Source organism: Mixophyes fleayi, chromosome 1, assembly GCF_038048845.1.
Source record: "Mixophyes fleayi isolate aMixFle1 chromosome 1, aMixFle1.hap1, whole genome shotgun sequence".
Taxonomy (NCBI): Eukaryota; Metazoa; Chordata; class Amphibia; order Anura; family Limnodynastidae; genus Mixophyes; species Mixophyes fleayi.
The window spans coordinates 36,929,573-36,952,164 of record NC_134402.1 but is presented as its reverse complement, the minus strand read 5'-3'; the positions used below and the strand labels follow the sequence as shown (position 1 = coordinate 36,952,164).

At 42.4% G+C, this 22,592-nt stretch overlaps 1 protein-coding gene across 3 annotated transcripts in view; it reads right to left on the bottom strand.

Moving 5' to 3' along the window:
* Positions 1–469: 469 nt before the first annotated feature.
* Positions 470–22,592, bottom strand: part of AFAP1 (actin filament associated protein 1) — a 120,013-nt gene continuing 97,890 nt past the window's right edge. For 2 of the 3 annotated variants that reach the window (XM_075194386.1, XM_075194385.1), the window contains exons 9-18: positions 19,364–19,513; positions 18,482–18,693; positions 17,074–17,219; positions 12,156–12,273; positions 10,821–11,078; positions 6,850–6,961; positions 6,514–6,678; positions 4,979–5,169; positions 3,839–4,000; positions 470–2,185 (exon numbers count right to left, since the gene is read on the bottom strand). In XM_075194386.1, coding sequence (XP_075050487.1) covers positions 2,159–2,185; positions 3,839–4,000; positions 4,979–5,169; positions 6,514–6,678; positions 6,850–6,961; positions 10,821–11,078; positions 12,156–12,273; positions 17,074–17,219; positions 18,482–18,693; positions 19,364–19,513 — 1,541 coding nt within the window. In that variant the 3' untranslated portion in view covers positions 470–2,158. The remainder of the gene's footprint in view (positions 2,186–3,838; positions 4,001–4,978; positions 5,170–6,513; positions 6,679–6,849; positions 6,962–10,820; positions 11,079–12,155; positions 12,274–17,073; positions 17,220–18,481; positions 18,694–19,363; positions 19,514–22,592) is intronic. The other variant, XM_075194387.1, reaches the window with a different exon arrangement.

Genomic DNA, 22,592 nt, shown 5'->3' with positions numbered 1-22,592 from the left:
CATTAACCTAAGATGAGCCACGATAACGTATACGAGATGGTATAAGATATGTCAGCTTTCATGTACACTACTGTGACTGTGGAAGGATGTGTCTTCTTATTGAATCAGAAATGTTTCTCCAGGCAGCTTTGTGTTCTCATCACCTGCACATAGCAGTTACTTTGTGGGCTGAACCCGTGAATTCATTACAAAGCAGCCTATTAACTCACTAGGAACTAGTGACATCACCAAGGCATGTGACACAAGGTCCGTCCAGCGCCGGTGCTAGGGTCCTTGGCGCCCTAGGCACAGTGTGAAAATCGGCGCCCCCCCCCCCTCCTTTTCAAAATTGGCGCTGCGCTTCCCTCCCCTCAGCTCCCCATTTCTTTCTTTAACTTACCTGCATGAAGCTGCTCCTCTCTGCTCTGTCTTCTCCCCTCCACTCACAGACACTGTCGGGCCGTGATGATGACATCATCATCACGGCCTGTCACTGTCAGTGAGCGGAGGGGAGAAGACAGAGCAGAGAGGAGCAGCTTCATGCAGGTAAGATTCAATAGCCCCTTCCCTCCTCTCCTCCCCGTGGATTTCTGTTTTAAATGACCATAGTCATTTTTTTTTTTAATTTCGAGGCGCCCTGCAGAGCCCGGCGCCCTAGGCAATTGCCTAATGGCCTGGGTCCGTCTGATGTCTAGCTCCTGGTGAATGGATAACATGAATATTAGATCACCTCCAATGTGTATAGGGGACAAGTACACTCTCAGTTTCATCTGTCTCCATTTAATTGTGACACACTCGTCCAATAGCGTGAAATTGTTTACAATGTTGGCTGGAAAATTCACAATGCAGTGGGAAGAGGAATTAATGGGGATAAACATTGTTTAGGTAACTCACTAATGTAGAACCTATACAGTAATTATGATTAATGAACACAAAGTGTCTTGTTTACAGCGGCACGCAAATGCATTTGAGCATTGCAAAGGTGTAACATGGTCCAAACAAATACTTATTTTGAGTTCCACACATCTTGATGTTAGCTAGGGGCATAAATTTTCCACCTACAAAAAAAACGGGTGCAAGTTTCAGAGTTAATGATGATGATGACTGCCGGCATTCTTGCTCAGGCTGGTAACTATAAGCTAGATTTAAGGTTGCACATATCTTAGGGTGCGCCAAATACAGTGGTGAAAATACAACTGGGCAGAAGAATCTTCACTCATTTGTAAATGGGGTATCTTCAACCCTAAATAAGGCCCATAGAGTACAGTAATCTATGTGATGATAGAACAGAAGGTCGAAGAGGGGTCACCAGTCGATATATATGGCGAGAAGACTTTCATGACAAATCACAGGTCTATTCCAACATATAAATAATATGTACAAAACGCAAAACAGTAGCACATTACACTTGAATGTATATGAGCCATTTCATATCATAATTATCCCGTTGCCACACTATTTCCACCAACAGTAAATAAAAAAATATTTACAAATGATCAGTGAAATATAAAAGAAAAACGCTACATCTGACAATTCTGGTCAAAGATCTTGAGATTCCCAACCTCACCATTTTCCATATCGGGACGTGGATCTCTCAATGGTTGGCCAAGTTGATCTTGATTAGTTTAGACAGATGAATTCAAACCAATCTCTCTCTACTCTATGTGCCGATAAATTCTCAGGTTGTGCAGTAGAGAGTGGAAGGTACCAGACTAGGATTGATGACCTTCTCCCGACATTAGGCAGTAATCAGTCAGTGTTCCATCACTGGCAGCGACTGAATATCCCATACGTTATACCAGACAGCAAAGGGCAAACACAGAAACTCAACACATATAGATGTGACTGACGGCAAGTTACCAGTGTTATGGATAAGGTTTTGCATTTGTGAATGTAGAGTAGGAAACTGGAGAGTCCCTTGGTCTCCGAACTGAAGGAGAAGTCGGTTGGTCAACGCAACAGCAGTGTGGAGGAATGAGCCTGTCCAGTGGCTCTCCGTAAGGCAGAATAATTGGTCCGCTGAGACTGAGCCCTTCACAGCTGTCCAGCAAAGTGCGGCAGAGAACTTTAAGTAACAAGCAAAGTATGCTGTGCCCTTGTATACAAAATACTGTCTTCTGTCTCTTGGTCCGTGCTGTTTAAGGCTGCGATAGAGGGAAACGTGATGAGATGTTATGGTTTATGTGCCGTTTTTCAGCTCCCATTCCTGAAAACACAAACAATTATGACAAATGAAAGAATCTGGTTACATATGACAATAATGCGTATAAGGGTAGTCATGTCATGAACATTGATTCCATTCTTTCGCTATCGTGTCTGAAGCGAAGTTATAACCAACAAAGGTTTATTAGTATAAAAATCAAAATGACATGGAACATCCAGGCCATCGAGCACAAGCTAAGAACAATTACATAAATGTGCCACTAGGGGGCGAACACAGTTCCTCATCTGCCAACTGAGGTCTAGAAGGCTACATGAACAACATTATAATGATGAGGTTGGTTGGTCGCTTGTTGCCCACACTGTGAACAAAGTGAGTGCAATTAGATAAAACATTATTGTTTAGAGTGATTGAGTCTGTACTTATTTGGTTAATTTTAATCTCTAAAGCAGCAGCATAATCAAGACAGATTACTTTATAACTAAATCTGGTTTATATAAAAGATACTCATGACATCATCAGATAATAGATGTTAACATTTCAGGTACTTCAGGAAGATTTTTAGGCATTTTACTGGCCTCTCTGTGCCTGAAATGTCCCATAATAGAACACAACAGCCTGTAGCCCGCTGCACAGCAAATGTAAATGCAATGTTAAAGACAGCAAGTTCTGACAAGGTATGGGAACTTTTAAACATTTATTCGCAAACTTTAGCGGTCCTTTATAAGTGCAAAAATAAAGATTCACACTAGTAGATGGTTACTTTAACTGTAGACTCCAATGCCGTCCGTTTACTAACCTGCAGCGATGGATCCCATCTACACACCAATTTAATAATCCAAAACTCAGACTCTCAGATTTTTCATGACCTTAAGCAGATGTCTGGCTTTACTGTGCTCTCCTGACATCTGCTGAGTGCACAGCTTTCTGGATTGGCTGAACTAGTTCAGCCAATCAGAGGAGCCTGGAGAAGGCCAGTTGTTCGCAGATTATAGCAGGATTTGCTACAATTGAGTCTTGTATATTGCAAATCTACCCCCACAGTTTAGTAAAGTGGTGTGATCTGCAGTGTTCAGAGTTACCATCAGTTTATAATTATGTGAATCTAAGCACCTCACATACGATACGGTCTCAGTAGCCCTTGGAGCAGGACAATTCCCATTATGTCATGTTTCGCTGAACTTGATTATAATGCTCTGCTCAATATAAATCTTCCTCTACAATAAATACCAACTCATGTACCACGGAAAAAGATTAGAGGGCAAGAATTACATTTAACATGCAGGAAAATAAGAACTGTATTGTGCAGATTGTGAGTACTGAAAATAGGGACTAATCTTTAAAAACTGGGACTGTCCATGGAAATAAGGGACATATGACAAATATGAACATCTAACACGTTGCCTGTAGAGACTACGGGCCTGATTCATTAAGGTACTTAAATTAAGTTTCTTATTTAAGTCTCCTGGACAAACTTATGTTACAATGCAAGGGGTGCAAATTAGTTTTCTGTTTTGCACATAAAAAAACAGCCAGTATTTAACTTATGTGCAAAACAGAAAACTGATTTTCACCCCTTGCATTGTAACATGGAGACTTAAATAAGAAAGTCCAGGAGACTTAAATAAGAAACTTCTTAATTTAAGTACGTTAATGAATCAGGCCCTACGCACTTCTAGTGTCTATGACCGCTCTCACCTTTGCCTTCCTCAGAACGTGGCCTCGCACCGGGGAGCTCTTTGCGTTGGACTGTCTCTTTAATGCGGCGGCGCTGTTTACCGGTAAGGAGCATTCTGCATCGCTGGTGTCACAGCTGGAGATCGGAGAGTTTTCCAACGTGCGATGCCGGAGAACTGGAGACTGAAGAGACCGATTGTTACTTGATATCAGTAGAATACACTGTGAACGTTTGCTATAATAATGTAATGCTGGGGCAAGGAGGGAGCCCTGTGTTCTGCTTTGGTCCCGCTGTGCGCCCTGATTTCTGCAAGTTCGCGTAGATTTCCGCCCAAGGCTAACAGCATGCTGGCGGTGTTTGTGGAGGAGCAGTAATATGCACAGACAGAGAGGAGACGTTGGGCATAGTGAGGGCGTTCCCAGTAATGTAAGGAGTAGGCGCACTATGGGCGTAGACCAGGGTTTCCCAAACCCAGTCCTCAGGGCTCCCCAACAGTGCATATTTTCCATATCTCCTTGCTGGAGCACAGGTGTATTCATTACTGACTGACACATTGTAACAGATCCACAGGTGGTCCTAATTATGTCACATGTGATCTGGAGAACCTGCAATGTTGGGGAGCCCTGAGGACTGGATTTGGGAAACCCTGGCGTAGACTGACAGGGTAGTGCAGAAATGAGATTATTGAAAACAAATAAAGCAGTAGAGAGACATTTCTTGGGTCATCTACTGCCGTGCCGAGGGGCACACTGACATTTCCATTTTGCAAAGAAACTTGAATTTCACAGCAGTTCAAGCAGAGATTGGTCTCACCCTATGCTTTTAACACAAGTTATTCTGTACCACCAACTGGTTTTATTTTTTGGTGGAATGGCGTCCAACTCTTACCGACAGCACCAGAATTACGTGGTGACCTGGTAGTGACCGACACTTCCAGGAGTGGTGCGTAAGGGAGAGGGGGGGCATACAGAAGAACAGATGTGGAGATACAGTGCAGGCAGGGTAAGGGGCTGGAGAGACGAGTAGAAGGAGCAGCGGGAGAGACATGCTGCAAATGGACAAGCAAGTCATGGAGAAGTGAGGAGGTAGACAAGGTGTAAAGTGGAAAATAAGATAAATGACCTCCTCTATAACGTGGATCGGCATCTTAGACGTCTTACCTGCGGCCTTGATGTCTCGTTCTTGGGTTCTATAGCAAGACCAAGTGTTATTCCACCGGCCATGGCCTTCTTCAGACTTTCCTTCACCTCCGTCAGGTCCAACTCAAGATTTACTCGCTCGGTCTCTTTTACTTTACACTCCTCCTCCAGCTTCTTCAGCTTGTCCTCCAGTAGAACCTGAGATTTTCTGCCTGTAGGTCAAAATAAATCTAATAAATTATAACAAGCTACTGAGGGCTAAAAACATCACTGTGAAACGATCCTCTATAGATGAAAACGCCACATACACAGTCGGGTTAATAATATTCAAAAGGCAAACAGTGTTTCAGTGTCACACGTAAATGCAATGGGGCGTTTATGAAAACTGTTCTACCGGTAACTGTGAAGAAAAAGAGTAGCTGCAAATAGCAACCAATCAGATCCAGTCATTTTCTAAACTGTTCTATTAGAATCTATTGTCAATTCAAATCTGATTTCTTGCTATGGGCATCAAGTGTCTGCTACTTCGCCTGTATATTTAAAGGAGAATTCCAGACTCATTGCAATTTTGGGTACAGCTCTGTCTCCCCCAACTAGTAAAACTACATGGGTCTCTCAGGCCCATGCTGGTTGTCAGACCTAAAGCATTTTGGCATGAGCAATTCCCCAGTCCCCATCTCATGGAGAACAGGACTCATATAATTTTAAATGCTAGCGGGAGTGAGGACTGTGATTATAGCACATTGCGGTATCTGATTAAAGGATAACAAGTCGCATCTCCCAGTAGACTCTATTTTCATGGGAGAGTCCGGGTTAACGGCCGCCGCAAGGCCTACGGTAAAAGAAATGTGAATCAAAGGCCTAACTTGTCGTCATTTTCTATTAGGGAACATTGGGAGCCATCACTAAGCATTTGACTTCTTTCATCTATTGAGAAGTTCTCAGTTTGACTTTCCACAAAACATCTACAAGCAATGTAAGGAGACCAAGCACTGCATGCAGACTGCATGCTCCTCTGCTCTATATATCAGACTGCATGCTCCTCTGCTCTATATATCAGACTGCATGCTCCTCCGCTCTATATATCAGACTGCATGCCCCTCTGCTCTATATATCAGACTGCATGCCCCTCTGCTCTATATATCAGACTGCATGCTCCTCCGCTCTATATATCAGACTGCATGCTCCTCCGCTCTATATATCAGACTGCATGCTCCTCCGCTCTATATATCAGACTGCATGCTCCTCCGCTCTATATATCAGACTGCATGCTCCTCCGCTCTATATATCAGACTGCATGCTCCTCCGCTCTATATATCAGACTGCATGCTCCTCCGCTCTATATATCAGACTGCATGCCCCTCTGCTCTATATATCAGACTGCTTTAATTGTGGCAGAGATGGAACCTGCAATGAAGACTGAATGACCAGAAGGAAGGATGCACGGTGCTCGGTGCCATCCTTCTAAATATGGTGAGAGTGTGACACTGGATCACTACAGACCCATTTGAAAGCCCTGTCAATGAGTCACTGTGCTCTGCAATCTCTGAGAGTACCTGCATTGGCTTCAATGGCCGCTCTTATATCCCGTTTCTCCTTCCGGAGTTGGGCCAGTCTGTTTCGAAGCGCTTCCTTCTTTTTCAGCAGCTCTTCCTCTTTCGTCTGCAGCTTCTTAGCGTCTGCCTCCACCCGGTTCTTGCCATACTTGTACTGCTCCGCATCTAAGTTACAGAGGGCGCGTTTAATGTATGAACGTAACAGCCATCAATACCTCGCACTGTTTTACGGACTCTAGCTCCAAGCTGGGGGACTGAGCGAGGCTGCTGCAGCTGAAGCAACAGATATTATATTCCTGGCACCTATAAATATTATACAATGAAAGCTTGGCTTACTGGAGATATTGCGCTTTACAGTGGTCGTGTTGGGCTTCTTCTGCTGGTTGTTGATTATTCTGGATTTTGATGCAATACCGTTAGACGCCACAGGAGGCTTCTTGCTCTTCAGCTGTATGGAAGAAACAGTATAAGAGGATCCATCAGAACACAATTACCACTCAACCTATATCTATAGAACGTAGTACATATATTGGCTTTAGAGTGTGACATAGGCTGGACATGTGATACACACGTCACATACAAAGTAGATGGCTACACAAATTGTAAGTAAAAGGCAGAAGCGATCAGATAAATGGAATATAATTACTATTGACTAAGGAATTAAGTTACATGACAGTGAGCAGATAGGAACTGCTGTGGTGTCTGATCCGTTCTCATGTATCGCAGATTTGCAACAACTAAGACTTGCCCTCAGTCCTGCAAACATCGGAGTTTATATTTAAAACACACCTGTCGCCTACACACAGAGTATATTGGAGAACGCATTGTATGAACTCTGCACCTGGATACAACTAAAAGTCAGTGATGTAGCTTCAGTTTTTGTTGTAAATGGACCAGATTATTCAATGACAGTGACGGAAAATGTACTGATAGGAGACATAAGCTGGGTACACACTATAGAAGATTATTTCAGATGCGATTTCTGTACAGATTTTACCAACAACTGAAAGTCCCGATGAGCAAGCAGATTCATGTGTACACACCTACACCATTTACTGTCAGGTCTGTGATCTTCATCTGTCATAACCAACAGCTGAAAAGATCGTGTCACTCCGTACACTCTATAGATATCTGCCTACACTGCTGGTCGTGAGTGAGTACACACTGCATGGAGATCTGCCTACACTGCTGGTCGTGAGTGAGTACACACTGCATGGAGATCTGCCTACACTGCTGGTCGTGAGTGAGTACACACTGCATGGAGATCTGCCTACACTGCTGGTCGTGAGTGAGTACACACTGCATGGAGATCTGCCTACACTGCTGGTCGTGAGTGAGTACACACTGCATGGAGATCTGCCTACACTGCTGGTCGTGAGTGAGTACACACTGCATGGAGATCTGCCTACACTGCTGGTCGTGAGTGAGTACACACTGCATGGAGATCTGCCTACACTGCTGGTCGTGAGTGAGTACACACTGCATGGAGATCTGCCTACACTGCTGGTCGTGAGTGAGTACACACTGCATGGAGATCTGCCTACACTGCTGGTCGTGAGTGAGTACACACTGCATGGAGATCTGCCTACACTGCTGGTCGTGAGTGAGTACACACTGCATGGAGATCTGCCTACACTGCTGGTCGTGAGTGAGTACACACTGCATGGAGATCTGCCTACACTGCTGGTCGTGAGTGAGTACACACTGCATGGAGATCTGCCTACACTGCTGGTCGTGAGTGAGTACACACTGCATGGAGATCTGCCTACACTGCTGGTCGTGAGTGAGTACACACTGCATGGAGATCTGCCTACACTGCTGGTCGTGAGTGAGTACACACTGCATGGAGATCTGCCTACACTGCTGGTCGTGAGTGAGTACACACTTACACATTCACCCAACATCGTTCCATTGTTGATCGTGAATTTTAGGAAATTTACAAAATCAAATCAAACTGATGTGACGTGCTTTGGAACGATAAAACATGATCGTGGGAGTGTGCACACTAATGAGATATCGGACCTATCAGGTGATCTACGCAACAATGGCATCAGCGTGTACCCAGCTGAACTAGACTAATGTGTGCATAATGGTTTATTGTGCTCTGTAACAAATCTCAGTACACTGGCATTATTTAGATTACTCTGACAATGTAACTGAAAACTGATCATGTAGTTGTGCATTTACTGAAGATAATTCCAGGTCGCTGCCAGCGGTACGAATCAGCATTATGGAATGTGAGTCCTGTCTCTACAAGCATTAATGTGAGCTTACCCAGAGGGAGAACAGAGACGTGTCAACGTAAATGATCAGTTACTGATGATTCACTTGTTTTAGAGAATGCAGGGAGTTCACGCTAGATGGCATGTATGTTGTGTGTTTTATTACATAACGCGATCCTCCTTAGCCTCTGATAAGATTTTCCACACACACAAAACACCCATTCTATTCTCATACAAACTCTCGTTAACACAATTCTATACGTATTCAATAACTATATGTACATTAAAGACCTATAATACCTTTAATACAATGATCAGTAACGCTGAAAGGGGGAAAAAAATGAAAGATCTATGCGTCAGCCACCCCACCCCCACAATACGCGTTTCACAGCAAAAAGCCGACTACCATCAAAACCAAGAACGCTTTCTAATGAAAATGAATGACACTATTCAAGTATACAACTTTTGAAATTAATATTTGGATCATTTATTATCATTTGTATATCGTGATTTGCCACCAACAAGGACATTTGCCACCAAAAGCATTATTGCAATGAAGTATTCATTATATGACGTCAAAGGGAAGATTCAATTCAGCGCAAGGGGACGCGATGTGTCTCTGGAACAGTCAGCGCAGACACATGGCATCGGAAAATCGGAGGATTTACAGATATCATTTTCCCTCATGTTCCATAGAGACATGAGGCAAAATGAGAGGAAATTTCTGTACTGTACTAGCCGGGAAAGTGCCCAGCCGGCGCGATGACCGGCGGCACTTCGCGGCTAATTGAATCTGCCCCTAAGGGGCGTATTCAATTGTAAGCGGTAACGCTGATAATCGAGCGTTTAAAAAATCTTAGCGCTAATACGGTAATTACTCGCGGAATTTCAGCTCGCAGCCCCCTGAGCGGCGAGCTGAAATTTCGCGAGTAAACTACCGTATTAACGCTTTTCGCGCGCAATTTTACCGTATAAACGGTAATATTTTTTGAGCGCTCGTTTATCAGCGTTACCGCTAACAATTGAATCTGCCCCTAAGAGTCAGCTCTGCCCCAGCCAGGTCACATGTGGACATAAAGCAGATGCTTAATGCTGGCTATTCATGTGTTTCATGAGCCCCTTAATGTACAGCGCTGCGTAAATAGGTTTTATAAAATCAAATTGGGTGTTTATTTTTCTCAACAGAAGCACATAACCAGCACCCCCTGCAGGTTGAATCATGAACTGCTGACTTGTTTTCCATTCACCCCGGCTAAACATCTTGCTCTTTAGCTGATTATGCACTGGATAAAACTAAATAATCATTTTAATAAACCCTATGCATGGGCATATCGTACTTTACTGCTTCAAACATATAATGTGCTTAAACTGAAGAGTAAACTAAAAGATTTTTTTTAAAAATCACAGGTTTATATGTTAGGTTGTGCAAATTCCTCAACCTCTTCCTCCATTCACCAAGATAAAACTTTAATGAAACCTCTGAAGCACAGTCCCATTTCACTCAATCAGAAATACTGTTATTGTGCACTTGTTTGCCACATAACGTGACGGCAGCCATTTTGTGTGCCAAATCAATAGTTGGTATTTCAATAGTTGGAACAAGCAGCATCACAGAAAAGGACAACATTGGTTCACAAAATGGCTGCCTGCATAGTAAATAGCTGACATACCTATAATACACTGGCCACACACAGTGCAATCAAATTGTACCACCTGACTTCCTGAACAGACAGACCTGTAAGCAATTTTCACCACACATGGATGGAGGCCATCAGCCAACACTATTTAGCCCCAACCGATTAATTCCAATCCCAGTGAACAGAGTTTTGAACTGAGAGGATGGAGCCAAACACAGTGCAATGGTTGGCCAATTAGGTGACAAATGAATAACCAAATCTGAACCTGTAATCATCAGATAAAGTATACCTGTCATAAAAATTCATTTTGTGGGCTAAAATGTCACTGTGTGTAGGCGACGGGTACAGTTTAAAGTTTTCTCAATGTCAACTGCCCGTAAGGATTATGGGGAATGAACTTGCACCCGACCACATGCAGAGAACTGAAGAGATAAGCGAGATATTGTACCTGAGACTGGGGGCCGACAGACGCCCTCCCCAGAGCAGAGTTGTTAGTGACAGACTGAGAAGATAGACGGGATGAGACAGGAGATTTGTAGTGGTTAGGAGAGAGTTTGTCAGTGGAAAACCTATTGGGCTTTTTGTCAGCCGGCGGGTAGCGCGCAAATATTTTCGGAGACGGTAAGTTATCGTACACATCTGCTTCATCATAAAGCACCTCTTCTCCTTTCTTTCTGTTACAAGCCAAGTCCTCCTCCGGCCTCCACTGTAATTACACATACCCTTACTGTTAGTTAGAGGGACATGCAAAGAATAAAAAGGTAGAGAGCCGGCGCACAAAGCCCCATTCACCTCCATGACACTATAATACAAGACAGATTCACCACGACACCTATAATAGGATCACATCTATTAATTATAAAGAGAATACAGGTAAGAGTTTAGATCAGGCCTGTCCAATCTGTGGCCCTCCAGGTGTTGTGAAACTACAAGCCCCAGCATGCTTTGCCAGTAGACAACCAGCCGATAGCTGGAAGGGCATGCTGGGACTTGTAGTTTCACAACACCTGGAGAGCCACAGGTTGGACAGGCCTGGTTAAGATGGACCAGTGATAAAAAGGTTGATGCCCCCATAGGCCAAGGGCCTATTATGTCAAAATATAATGAATAGAGCAGACCTGGCCAACCTGTGGCTCTCCAGATGCTGGGAAACTACAAGCCCCAGCATGCTTTGCCAGAAGATTGTCAGCTAATAGCTGGCAGGGCATGCTGGGACTTGTAGTTTAAAAACACCTGGGGAGTCACTGGTTGCCCAGGCCTGTATCAGAGACTCATAGTACGCCTATCGCCAGAAGCTAACGTTTTCAGCAGTATAGCGGTGTTAATAAAGAGTGTCCCATGTTTGTATAAAGAACAGGAAAGAAATTACTTTTATAATTTAGTGTCCTAAAAATGACACTAACCTGTGGCACTCCAGGTGTTGTAAAACTACAAGCCCCAGCATGCTTTGCCAGTAGATAACTAGCCGTCAACTAGCAGAGCATGCTGGGACTTGTAGTTTCACGACACCTGGAGGGTGACAGGTTAGCCATCACTGATTTATACAGTGTTTTATGGTATGTATACAAAAATATGAAAGGTGACATTACTGAAAAAAGTTACCAGGTAACTGAGGAGCAGAGATGCTGTAATACCACAGCGACCGACCAGGAGTTTATATTCATTTTCTAAAAACTGGGTCACGGCATCTTTTTTTTTTTTTTTTTTTTGGTGCATTTACCTGTGCACCAGTTTTCACAAATGCCCCTCTAGAGTGTAGCACACACGCTACAAACATTCTTACCAGTCCATTAATGCAGGGAACATCATCGTAGTGGAGGGCCACTCCGCTGGGACAAGAGTAACCATTCGTGGGGGCTTCTCGGTAGGGGTTAGTGGATATTACTCTTCTGTTCATAAAACTATAACAAAGAAAAGACACAGAGGAAGACTCAGTCACTGAAGACATGGAAATAATATACAAACCTACAAATGTTTAAAACAGGATGTGATCGAGGTAAAAATGACTTTTCTTGAAAGATTATGGGGTATATTTACTAAACTGCGGGTCTGAAAAGTGGAGATGTTGCCTATAGCAACCAATCAGATTCTAGCTGTCATTGTGTAGAATGTACTAAATAAATGATAACTACAATCTGATTGGTTGCTATATGCAACATCTCAACTTTATCAAATCCGCAGTTTAGTAAATATACCCCTAAATCTTATACATCTTACTCTGCTCATCCTGGGGAAGGGGGGGGGGGGAGGTAATAACTTTGATCCACCCATCTCCCTGAGATGTTAATTGCAATAAAGCTAATTGACCATTCCACTTAGTAATTTGGTCATTATAAAGGATTGCTGAAGCTCCATCAGATTAGAGATATACTAGAGGACACGCTGTATTGGGCAGACTGAGGGGAACTGTGCGTGAAATACGTGTAAGATTTGCCAGTGTTTCACATGTGTTGTTCTCAGTACGTCCCATGGTGATATTAAACAAGGGTGGCTCAACTGGAAAGGACTCAAGATGATGTTATAATGGGTGTAGCATATAATGGGTCATCCATGGTAACAAAGGTCAAATAGCTGTTAACATAACTATTCCTCTATCAATAAAATTGCTCTGGATGTCATCAAAATGATTACATTAAAAACATCTGCTTTGGCATAGCCATTGTGTGGAGTCATTGCCAGGTCAGTCAGCAGGGGGCAGGCTGGGCTGGGGGGCACGGGGCCATCTACCCCCAGGCCGCTCCCATAACGGGCTCCCTTGGGCTGGGTCACCTGCATGTATTTCCTTTAAAATAGGCTGCTGAGTGAACACTTGCCCCCCCCCGGGCTAAAGTTTGCCACCCCCGTCAGTCAGTATGCATGTTATGGTGCCATGGATCAATTCTTTGCACTTTGTTAGTTGCCTCTGTTCCGACATCTGTACCAGTATGGAGTCTAGGGGGGTAGATTTACTAAACTGCGGGTTTGAAAAAGTGGGGATGTTGCCTATAGCAGCCAATCAGATTCTAGCTGTCATTTTGTAGAATGTACTAAATAAATGACAGCTAGAATCTGATTGGTTGCTAAAGGCAACATCTCCACTTTTTCAAACCCGCAGTTTAGTAAATCTAGCCCTAAGTATCACAGGATTTACAACTCTTTGTGCCCATGACGTTTAAATTCAAAGTATCACACAAATGATACACACAACGTAATACACACTCAAGAAACTGGCTGCTCGCCCGACTCTCAAAATAACCTCAAAGTACTCTCTGTAAATACGGCAATGTTATTAAATGCAAAAAAACAATAAATTGTAAGAGTCCACAGCGCAGCAGAGTATGAATACCAGGCCTGTCATTAGGTAGTAACATTCCCTTTGATAGATACAAAGTGTTCTGTGCCTGAAGAACTTTAAACACATTTTGCTAAAGTGGCCATTGTTAAAAAATAAATTAGATATTTTTTGAACAAATTCCTACACACAAATCTATCAGGCGACAAATGTTTCTTGTGCCTCAAGGTTAAATAAAGATGACTGAGGACACAGTTATACCCCTATATGTGCAATAGTCAAATGTGATTATTTGAGTTTATGGAAAGGGTTTGAAATGATTTCACATTTAGATTGTAATTCAGACTAAATTGGGTACAGGTGTTATTTCAGAATTCATTTAAGCTGTCCAGATTCAGTCGCTCAGGCTGAACAAAATACTGCGCACCCTGGGAGATTGTGGTTACTGACTGAGTGGATTTTCGGGTATTGACATCTGATTGACCATGATCAGATGCTGATGGGCTTGCTGGACACTTTAGGCACACAGGGTGTGAAGTCTGCATTGTATGGATACTGCCCTGGCTCTCCCCCCCAACCATATTGCTCACATAACCCCAAAATCTTTGAGTGTACTGTTTATCACACTTCTTGAGTGCAAATACTGTGCTACATTGATGTCTGTGGCTGACTGGACTGGACAGGCGCTCGCGTCGCCGCGTCTGGACTGGGCAGGCGCTCGCCACGTCTGGACTGGGCAGGCGCTCGCGTCGCCGCGTCTGGACTGGGCAGGCGCACGTGTCTGTGGGTGTCTGGACTAGGCACACACTCGTGTCCTAGCGTCTGAACTGGGCATACACTTGTGTCCCGGTGTCTGGACTAGGCACCCCCATCGACAGTCTAGGCATGTTATACTACATGTTATACTTCCTTTTTAAGATACAAAATAACGGTGGGTGGTAGGGAAGGCGGTCCCAAGGACAATTCCAAGGACAATTCCATCTTGGGAGGGAGGGCAGTCCCAATTAGATGCGCTAGGAACTGCCGTGTGTTTAAGTCATTGCTCTGTCACTTACCAACCAGCCAGGTCGCTACAGTCTTTGTTTGAAAGTGTATGAAAATAATATTGTGACCTGTGAGGTGGTCAAAATTGAGTGCAAATGACTTGAAATTAGTGTTATTGAGTTTAATAATAATGTAGGAACAAAAAAAAAAAAAAAGAGCAAAATTATGTGATTTTAGCATATTTTAGGATTTTTTCTAAAAAAGACAAAACCAAAACCAAAACACAGGAGGGCAGTTTTGCCAAAACACAAAGCTAATCCAGATCCAAAACCAAAACCAGTTCACGGGGGTCAGTGAGCATCTCTAATTTTCAGACCTATAATGTATTTAGATGTGATTGTGTCACACTTCAGAACCTTCTGGCACAATACAAATAAATAATAATAATGAAGTACAATATTGCAATTTCTTTCAACATTTAATTGCTGTAACTGCAGCTTATCCGTTGACCACATGGTGGCAGAGTGCAAAAGACTCCCAAGGTTATTCCAGTTGTTATAAATATGCGGATGAATAAGCCCTAGATCGGGGAGAAGACTACATTCCTTTTCAACTTTATTTTCATGAAATGAGACCAGCGGGAATAGAGACAAAATAAGCCATATTGTGTTTTTAACCTGGTCTCCTGAAGTACAGAAAATTAAACCAGACAGAAAGGAATTAAACTGGAGGTTTTATGTGTAAACATATAATTTTAAAATTAATCTGAATAGACATATAGGAGCTCCACTGCAAATGACTAAGACTTGCTTTGACAAGCCAAGTTCACACAAAAGAGACACGTAAATTTTACCTGTAAGTAGCACACAATGGAGGAAGACAATTTTTGGTCATCATAAACATGTGAATGTTGGCGTTGGATCCCTTAGAACCTGGGCCCTCGCTGAGGCACCCAATGTGCATGTATTTGGTTTAATAATTACGGTATATTTGTATTAACCACAGAGACATGACCGTGTAATTTGGAGCTAAGCAATGTTGTCTAGATGGATGTCCCGAGATTTACTATATTTGTGTGCATACATTCACAGTACTCCAATGGAGAGTAATAACAGGGGCGACTCTTAAGCAAGAACCCATCTTCTCCCATCAAGACATGTAATCATACGTATTAACTGAAATACCCTAACAGTAAAATGATGTACATATAATCTACTGTCCAATTAAGGAAAAACAATACCAGATGTAAAGGATAATTCCACACAAAACCTAAAACTGACTTTTGGGTGAAGGACGATAATTCACACCAGGACACACAGAGCTCTGGATTGTGGCCAGGGAAGGGCTGGCAAATTTTAGCCGGGGGATGAGGCTCAGCTCAGAAGCCTACTAGGAACATTTACAAAGGTAAAAAAAAAAGTAGGTGGCCCAGTGACCCAGCCCAAGGTAGCCCACTATGGGACCGGTCCTGGGGGGGAAGATGCCCCCCTGCCTGATTGTGGCATCTCCCTTAATCCGGCAGGTCTCCCAACGACTGAAACGGTCCAATGACGCACCTCTCTATTTAACGACAGCTTGACCAAGTCAAACAGGCAACGTTCTTGCCGATGTCTCTCCGCCACGAGTATCTCATTCATATATTGGGAGTGTTGAACATGGGTGTAACACTCAATCACCCAACCCTGGTTTGGACTTTTAGTTCTGGACCTGAAGACCTAAACAGACTTCACTACTCATGTGTCGGACCAAGCGCACGCTCAGAAGAACAGAGCGAGCGACATCCATAGCAAATGGACAAGCGACGCCAAGCCCTCCTACCACTGGGCCCATTGGTAGCCGCATGGGCTGCTCCGGTGATAACACACCACTGTGTGATTGGAATCTGCTGACCTAAGCAGTAGAGAAGAGAACACCGCTGAAATGTTGGAGCCCTCTGGGATTCTACTGAGGGACTGGACGCAGGAGAAGTAGAACTATGTAATCTACCATTACTTACACTTCACGTAAAGCAAAGTTTAACGTTTTGGGTTAATTCAACCTCTGTTATCATAGAAAAGCCATGATGTTAGCTGAAGCCCCACAGTCACGGATATTGAGGCTGTAAAACATTAACAGTGGGGATCAATTCCCCTTATATTGGTGACAAGACAGGATCCATAGAAGAGGCTTGCAGATAATATTGTATTAGTAAACACAATCATGTAAAAGCAGCTGATGAAAAATTGAAAGACCTTAAAATTGTAGATTTATCAAACCTTGTTAAAAGGAAAAGTGGAGGTGTTGCCCAAAGCAACCAATCAGATTCTAGCCATCAATTTTTTGAATGTACTTGATACATAAGACTGGTTGCTATGGGCAACACCTCCACTTGTCCTTTTAGAAGGATTGATACATCCACCCCTAAGTGTCTTGTTGCAGACGACACCTTGTTTGTTTATCCACTTACCAGAAAGACTGCTTAGCTGTTTGTATTACATTGGCCGTAGTGTCCACATCTATGTAATCATAATGCAGAGCTCCGGGATCTGTAGAGGAACCCGTCTCAGCCAGTAATATTCCTATCCACCTGCCCATGTTTTCTGAAGATGAAGCCTTAGAACAGAAAGAGAAAAATTGCAAAGTCATCTGTATATTATACAATTCCATGAACGATGGTAAAATCTACATAGCCTAATGACAAAACATATATGCTGTGCATGCTAATAGTCAGTACTCTGTTTGCTAAGATGTGCTGTGTTCAGAGAAGATTGCATGGTAATGTGATTGTGATGTTTGTTTGAACTGGTAAGGTGCCCACTTATAAGGATCCGCACATAAATAGTGATTTAGCGGCTATTGATGAGAGCATACAATCATTGAAGACTGGCAGCATCAGAGAAATACTTCTAGACATAGTGCAGAGACAGCTCAATGGTCACTGTACATGGAACAACGACTGTTGTTAATCTGCAGAGGCCTATCATTTCTGCTGTCCTATGCTGGTATAGAGCGTTCTCTACATGACAGCACATGGATGGAAGGACTGTACCGCTATTGATAAAGATCAAACCTGACACTGCTCTGATAAAGAATTATTTTTTTTTAATATGCAAAATCTGTTTTGAAGCCTTAAAAAATCCTTTTCATGTTTATGTTCCATATACATAGTACAGGCAGCCATTTTGAGGGCTAAACCAATAGCCATGAGGATGCAGCCTATCAATTCATTAGAAAATCCACGACAAAATGGCTGCCTCCAACGTGAATAAGGGACAGACGCATTTTCATGGAGAACATATATTGTCATTTCTTGCAACCAGTCCTAAGGTTGCAGAATTGCTGCAGACAGCAAAATGTCCCATTTGTGCAGCTTATCGGTGCTGTCGTAGTAATCCAGAACACCTCTAGAAGGCTTAGGTCTCCAAAAAAAAGCCAATAATGCTAAAATCCACACTAAACACTGGATTGATCATAAAAGGCACAATGAAGTACAGTGGGGGGGTGTACATTATGTTTAAAGCTTCCTGCACCAATTAAAGAGGGTGGTATTAGACTAGTTATGTATAAAACAGCCGCCATGGTGTTTTAGTACATAGTGCAGAAGATTCAACAGTATTTCAAAGGCTCTGGACCTTGGAAGCACTGTTGGTTGTCGCACATACCTCCATAGTGTACAGACTGTAGCAGATTAGCAGTCACTGTAGCAGATTAGCAGTCACTGTAGCAGATTAGCAGTCCTGTGAATTCATTCACGTCTGCCATGGATTATGAGAATCAGAAAATAAACCTAATGTAGGAAACGGAGTAAAACGTGGCAGTGGGTGCGCTATAAGGTAGTTGTTTGAGGACAACCTAAAGACACAGGAAACACCTACCTCCAGGACAGCCACCTCCTGTGCATTACGGAGTAGACGGAACGTCAGAGGATGCTTGGAGTCCAGGCCGGGAATGACTTCACAACCTCTGAGAGGTATGGAGACTATGTGCGTCTTTAGATCCGTTCTGTCCTTGTGGAAGATGAGCTTATTGTCCTTGACCCTGCACCAGCGCTCCCTCCAGCGGTTGTTGCTAAGGACATTCAGGTACCCTAAAACAAACAAAACAATTCAGACAATGTTATAATCAAACCATGGGTGTAATTCCAATTCAAGATCCTGATTCCTGAAGGTTTAGCAGTTCTGTGATAATATGCGGCCATTCATAATTCTGTTATGTGTAACATATATATGTAAATATGTGAAATATTATATGGAAAGGACATTATACATCAACAATTTTTAGAACAATTAGCTACTATTAAGTTATATATATTGTTAGCATAATTCTCCTTATTAAAGGATAAGTGAACATCTGCAGACTTTAATTATAACAGACCCAAATAGTTTGTTTTGTAAAAGGACCCTTCCTATATCTTATCCTTGGTTAAGCAGAGGGCATCTAACAGTACCTGTTTCTAAAAGACCTATTAGGGGTATTAAACGTCAAATAAGTTGGACTTCGGAGGCCAAATGTGTCACCCGCCTGTTTTCCCAGCGGGATTTAAAATGCCAAGTGTGTTAAAGGTAAATCACAGTGATAGCTGTATGACGTGGTAAGATGCACATTTATATGCTTTATGTCTGAGGTAAAGATAAACCTAGATATAATAATAAAACTGCAGCTTTCCCTACAGCTCTCAATTGGAAAGTCAATCACAAGTAAATAAAATGTGTGAAAATCGTGTCTGCACTCTGTGCTGCGGTGCTATGAGCACTTACCACACGTTGGGACGTCTTCTTCTGCGGAGGACGTCTGCTCGTCCGTACTGGGCTTTTTCTTCCCCAGACTAATTATTTTGGTTATTTTCTTTCCCGTTACTTTAGTTACGGTACCTTTTGGCTCAGCTTTCGTACTTTTCTTTCTTTTCACTTGTGGAATAGAGAGAATACTTGGGTCAACATTCTCGAACGTACCATGACATGTACAACACAGCAGGTATGCAAAGTAAATATGTGCTCTTCTAGGGAGCCCTATGTGCAGAATCATCATCATCATTTATTTATATAGCGCCACTGATTCCGCAGCGCTGTACAGAGAACTGGCATGAGTCCCAGCCCCATTGGAGCTTACAGTCTAAATTCCCTAACATAGATACACAGAGAGAGAGAGACAGACTAGGGTCAATTTTGATAGCAGCCAATTAACCTACCAGTATGTTTTTGGAGTGTGAGAGGAAACCGGAGCACCCGGAGGAAACCCACGCAAACACAGGGAGAACATACAAACTCCACACAGATAAGGCCATGGTCGGAAATCGAACTCATGAGCCCAGTGCTGTGAGGAAGAAGTGCTAACCACTGAGCCTCCGTGCTAATTCATTCAGCTGTCATCGTGTATTGATGGTACACATGTCTTAATCACACTGCGCCCAAGGCTTAACATTCACTGTGATCACGTAAACGACTAACAAAAAAATCTAGAAGACTGCGGATACTCATGGTGCCCGCTCATGGGCAGATCCGGCTCTCTGACCTGACTTCTAAAATATATGTCTAACTTGGCCACACATATCATCAACAATCATCAACAATTGTTTATATAGCAACAGCAAACTCCGCGCTTATATCTTTGGGAACCAAAATAATTTAAATATGAGACACATTACACTAAACACAAAATACAATACTTATATAATAGAGCTACTAATAACATTAACAGATATATTTGTAAAAGTTTCTACACCCATACAGGCCATGAGGAGTTTGATATTGTATTAGGTGTTAGAGATTGCACATGTACTGTATAAGCAATTGTTCCCTGTTATCAGGTTCTTATTTTCTGTGTCCTACAGCAGGCCTGGTGTGCATAACATAAATAACTTCCCCCCAACTTGTATGTTACGTTTCATGATCCCTTATACCTGGTCTATCAAGAGCAGATATTATAATTGTGAATAACACCAACAAAATTAGCAGGCAGGTACTGTGGAGTACAAGATATTTGCTCATCATGGGAGGAGCTTTCCGCATATGGGCGGATCAGGGAATTCCTTACTCGGGGCGAGTAAGTCACAATTATGTAGCAGGTAAAAAAAATGTTTTATTTTACAGGATGTGATTGACTGAACCACAAGAGATGGAGACAGCACACTGTGGAGATATTTATAAAGTGCAAAATGGCAAATTTGATTTCTTTAAGTATGTATTGATTTCCCAAAACATATTAATGGGCAAGAAGCCAGTGGTAGTTTTGCATGTGCAAAATGAAATCATTTTTGCACATTTAAAAAAGGTGCCTCTTCTGATGGCTCATGAACCAGACGGAGATCTCAAGAGGTCGCTCGCTCTGCTCTACTGGGGGCCCATAGCCAAGGTTTACTACGGCCCTGGAGACGCACTGTTACACCCCTAGCCTAGAGAGTGTGTCCACAACCAGTTCTACTTATACAGCAACAAACAAGGAATGTCTGTGATCAGCTTTCTCTTCCCTATTGCTGTATTACCATGAAAGCAGAATGCTGAGAGGGTAAAACAATGTGTCACTTTCATTGTGATTAATAGAGGATGTGGGGTGACCGTAAATGAGCCCTAACCAGATGGAACTCAGACAAAAAAAAACCTCGTTGTGTGTGTGTGTGCGCACACCATTGTTTTTTAGGATAGTTTTGTACTTGGTTAAATACTTTTTATTATTGTTTTTAATTATTTTGTAGTTAGTCTGTATATCTCTTCCTGTCAGTGATATGGAAGGAAATCATAAAACATAATGATTGTGTAAACTCCTAGGATCTAAAAAAAAGATATACCTAAAAGAATAAGAAAGTGACCTTCAACCAGCAGAAAAATACAGAACAGAATTGTAACCGGCTAAATTAAAGCAACAAAGCAGAGAGCTTTTTGCATTTCTCATTTTTTACACTTCGTTATAACTATATTATTACATTACTATTACAACTGTTCTAGCTTGTAAACCACAAAAAGGGGCGGGGCGTGGACTGGACTAGGCAGGGCTTCTACAACACATGGTCACAGTTTGGTGACCAGTGGACATGTTTGGGCAGATCAGGCGCAGAATTTGGGTGCATCGAGGCTTCTTTATTTATTTATATATATATATATATATAGTATCTTTCTTTACCTATTAAGATGTTGTATCTCCTTAAAATAAATCATATATTTTGTGTTAATGTTTGTCCGGAATCAAGAAGCTAACCACAAAAGGAAATGACCTGAGCTCCTGCTAATGTGAAACTTTGCAGAATCAAGAAGTAATGCCGGCCTCAAGGACCCCTGATTGGATAATCAATGAGGAACTTGATGACATTTAGCATTTTTGAAATTTCTAAGCTTGACCGCTACCTTGTTTTGTACCTGTTTTATTAATATAGAAACTTTCCATAATATTACAGGTACTTTCCACTGACGTGATTGTTGTGACGTGATTAATGTCTATAAAATATGAGCTATTTCAATTAGTAATGGAAGTTCAATTTGGACACCAGACACTGTGTGTGGTCTCTTATTTCTGATCGATCGATACTTCTGCTACTACATCTGATACTCTAACATTGGCTTGTCAACTGAAGGTTGTTGGTTGTATCTGTATAGGAAATACAGAAGGTTGCCCCAGCACAAGTGTTGGGATGTATGCTGCTAACATATTAAACAGCACCGTACAATTTTATTTTATTAAGGCACATTAATCCCTGTCCAGCGGAACTTACAATCTAAATTCGTCAGATGCACACAAACACACACACTGGAGCCAATTCAGTCAGAGATCTTATTTGCTTAATTCGGACTGACACAGTCACTGTGCTGAGGCTGGTTGAGGATTTAGAGGGGGGGGGGGGTGAGCATGTGCTGGCCATTTATTATTTACTTGTCTACTTGAAAAAGTGCAGTATGTTGTATTTTATTACAAGTGGCAATTTGTGTGTGAAGTGTGTAACATACTGAGGCACAACGGGTCCCATTAAAAACTCAGGAGAAGACCTTATCTCTGGCA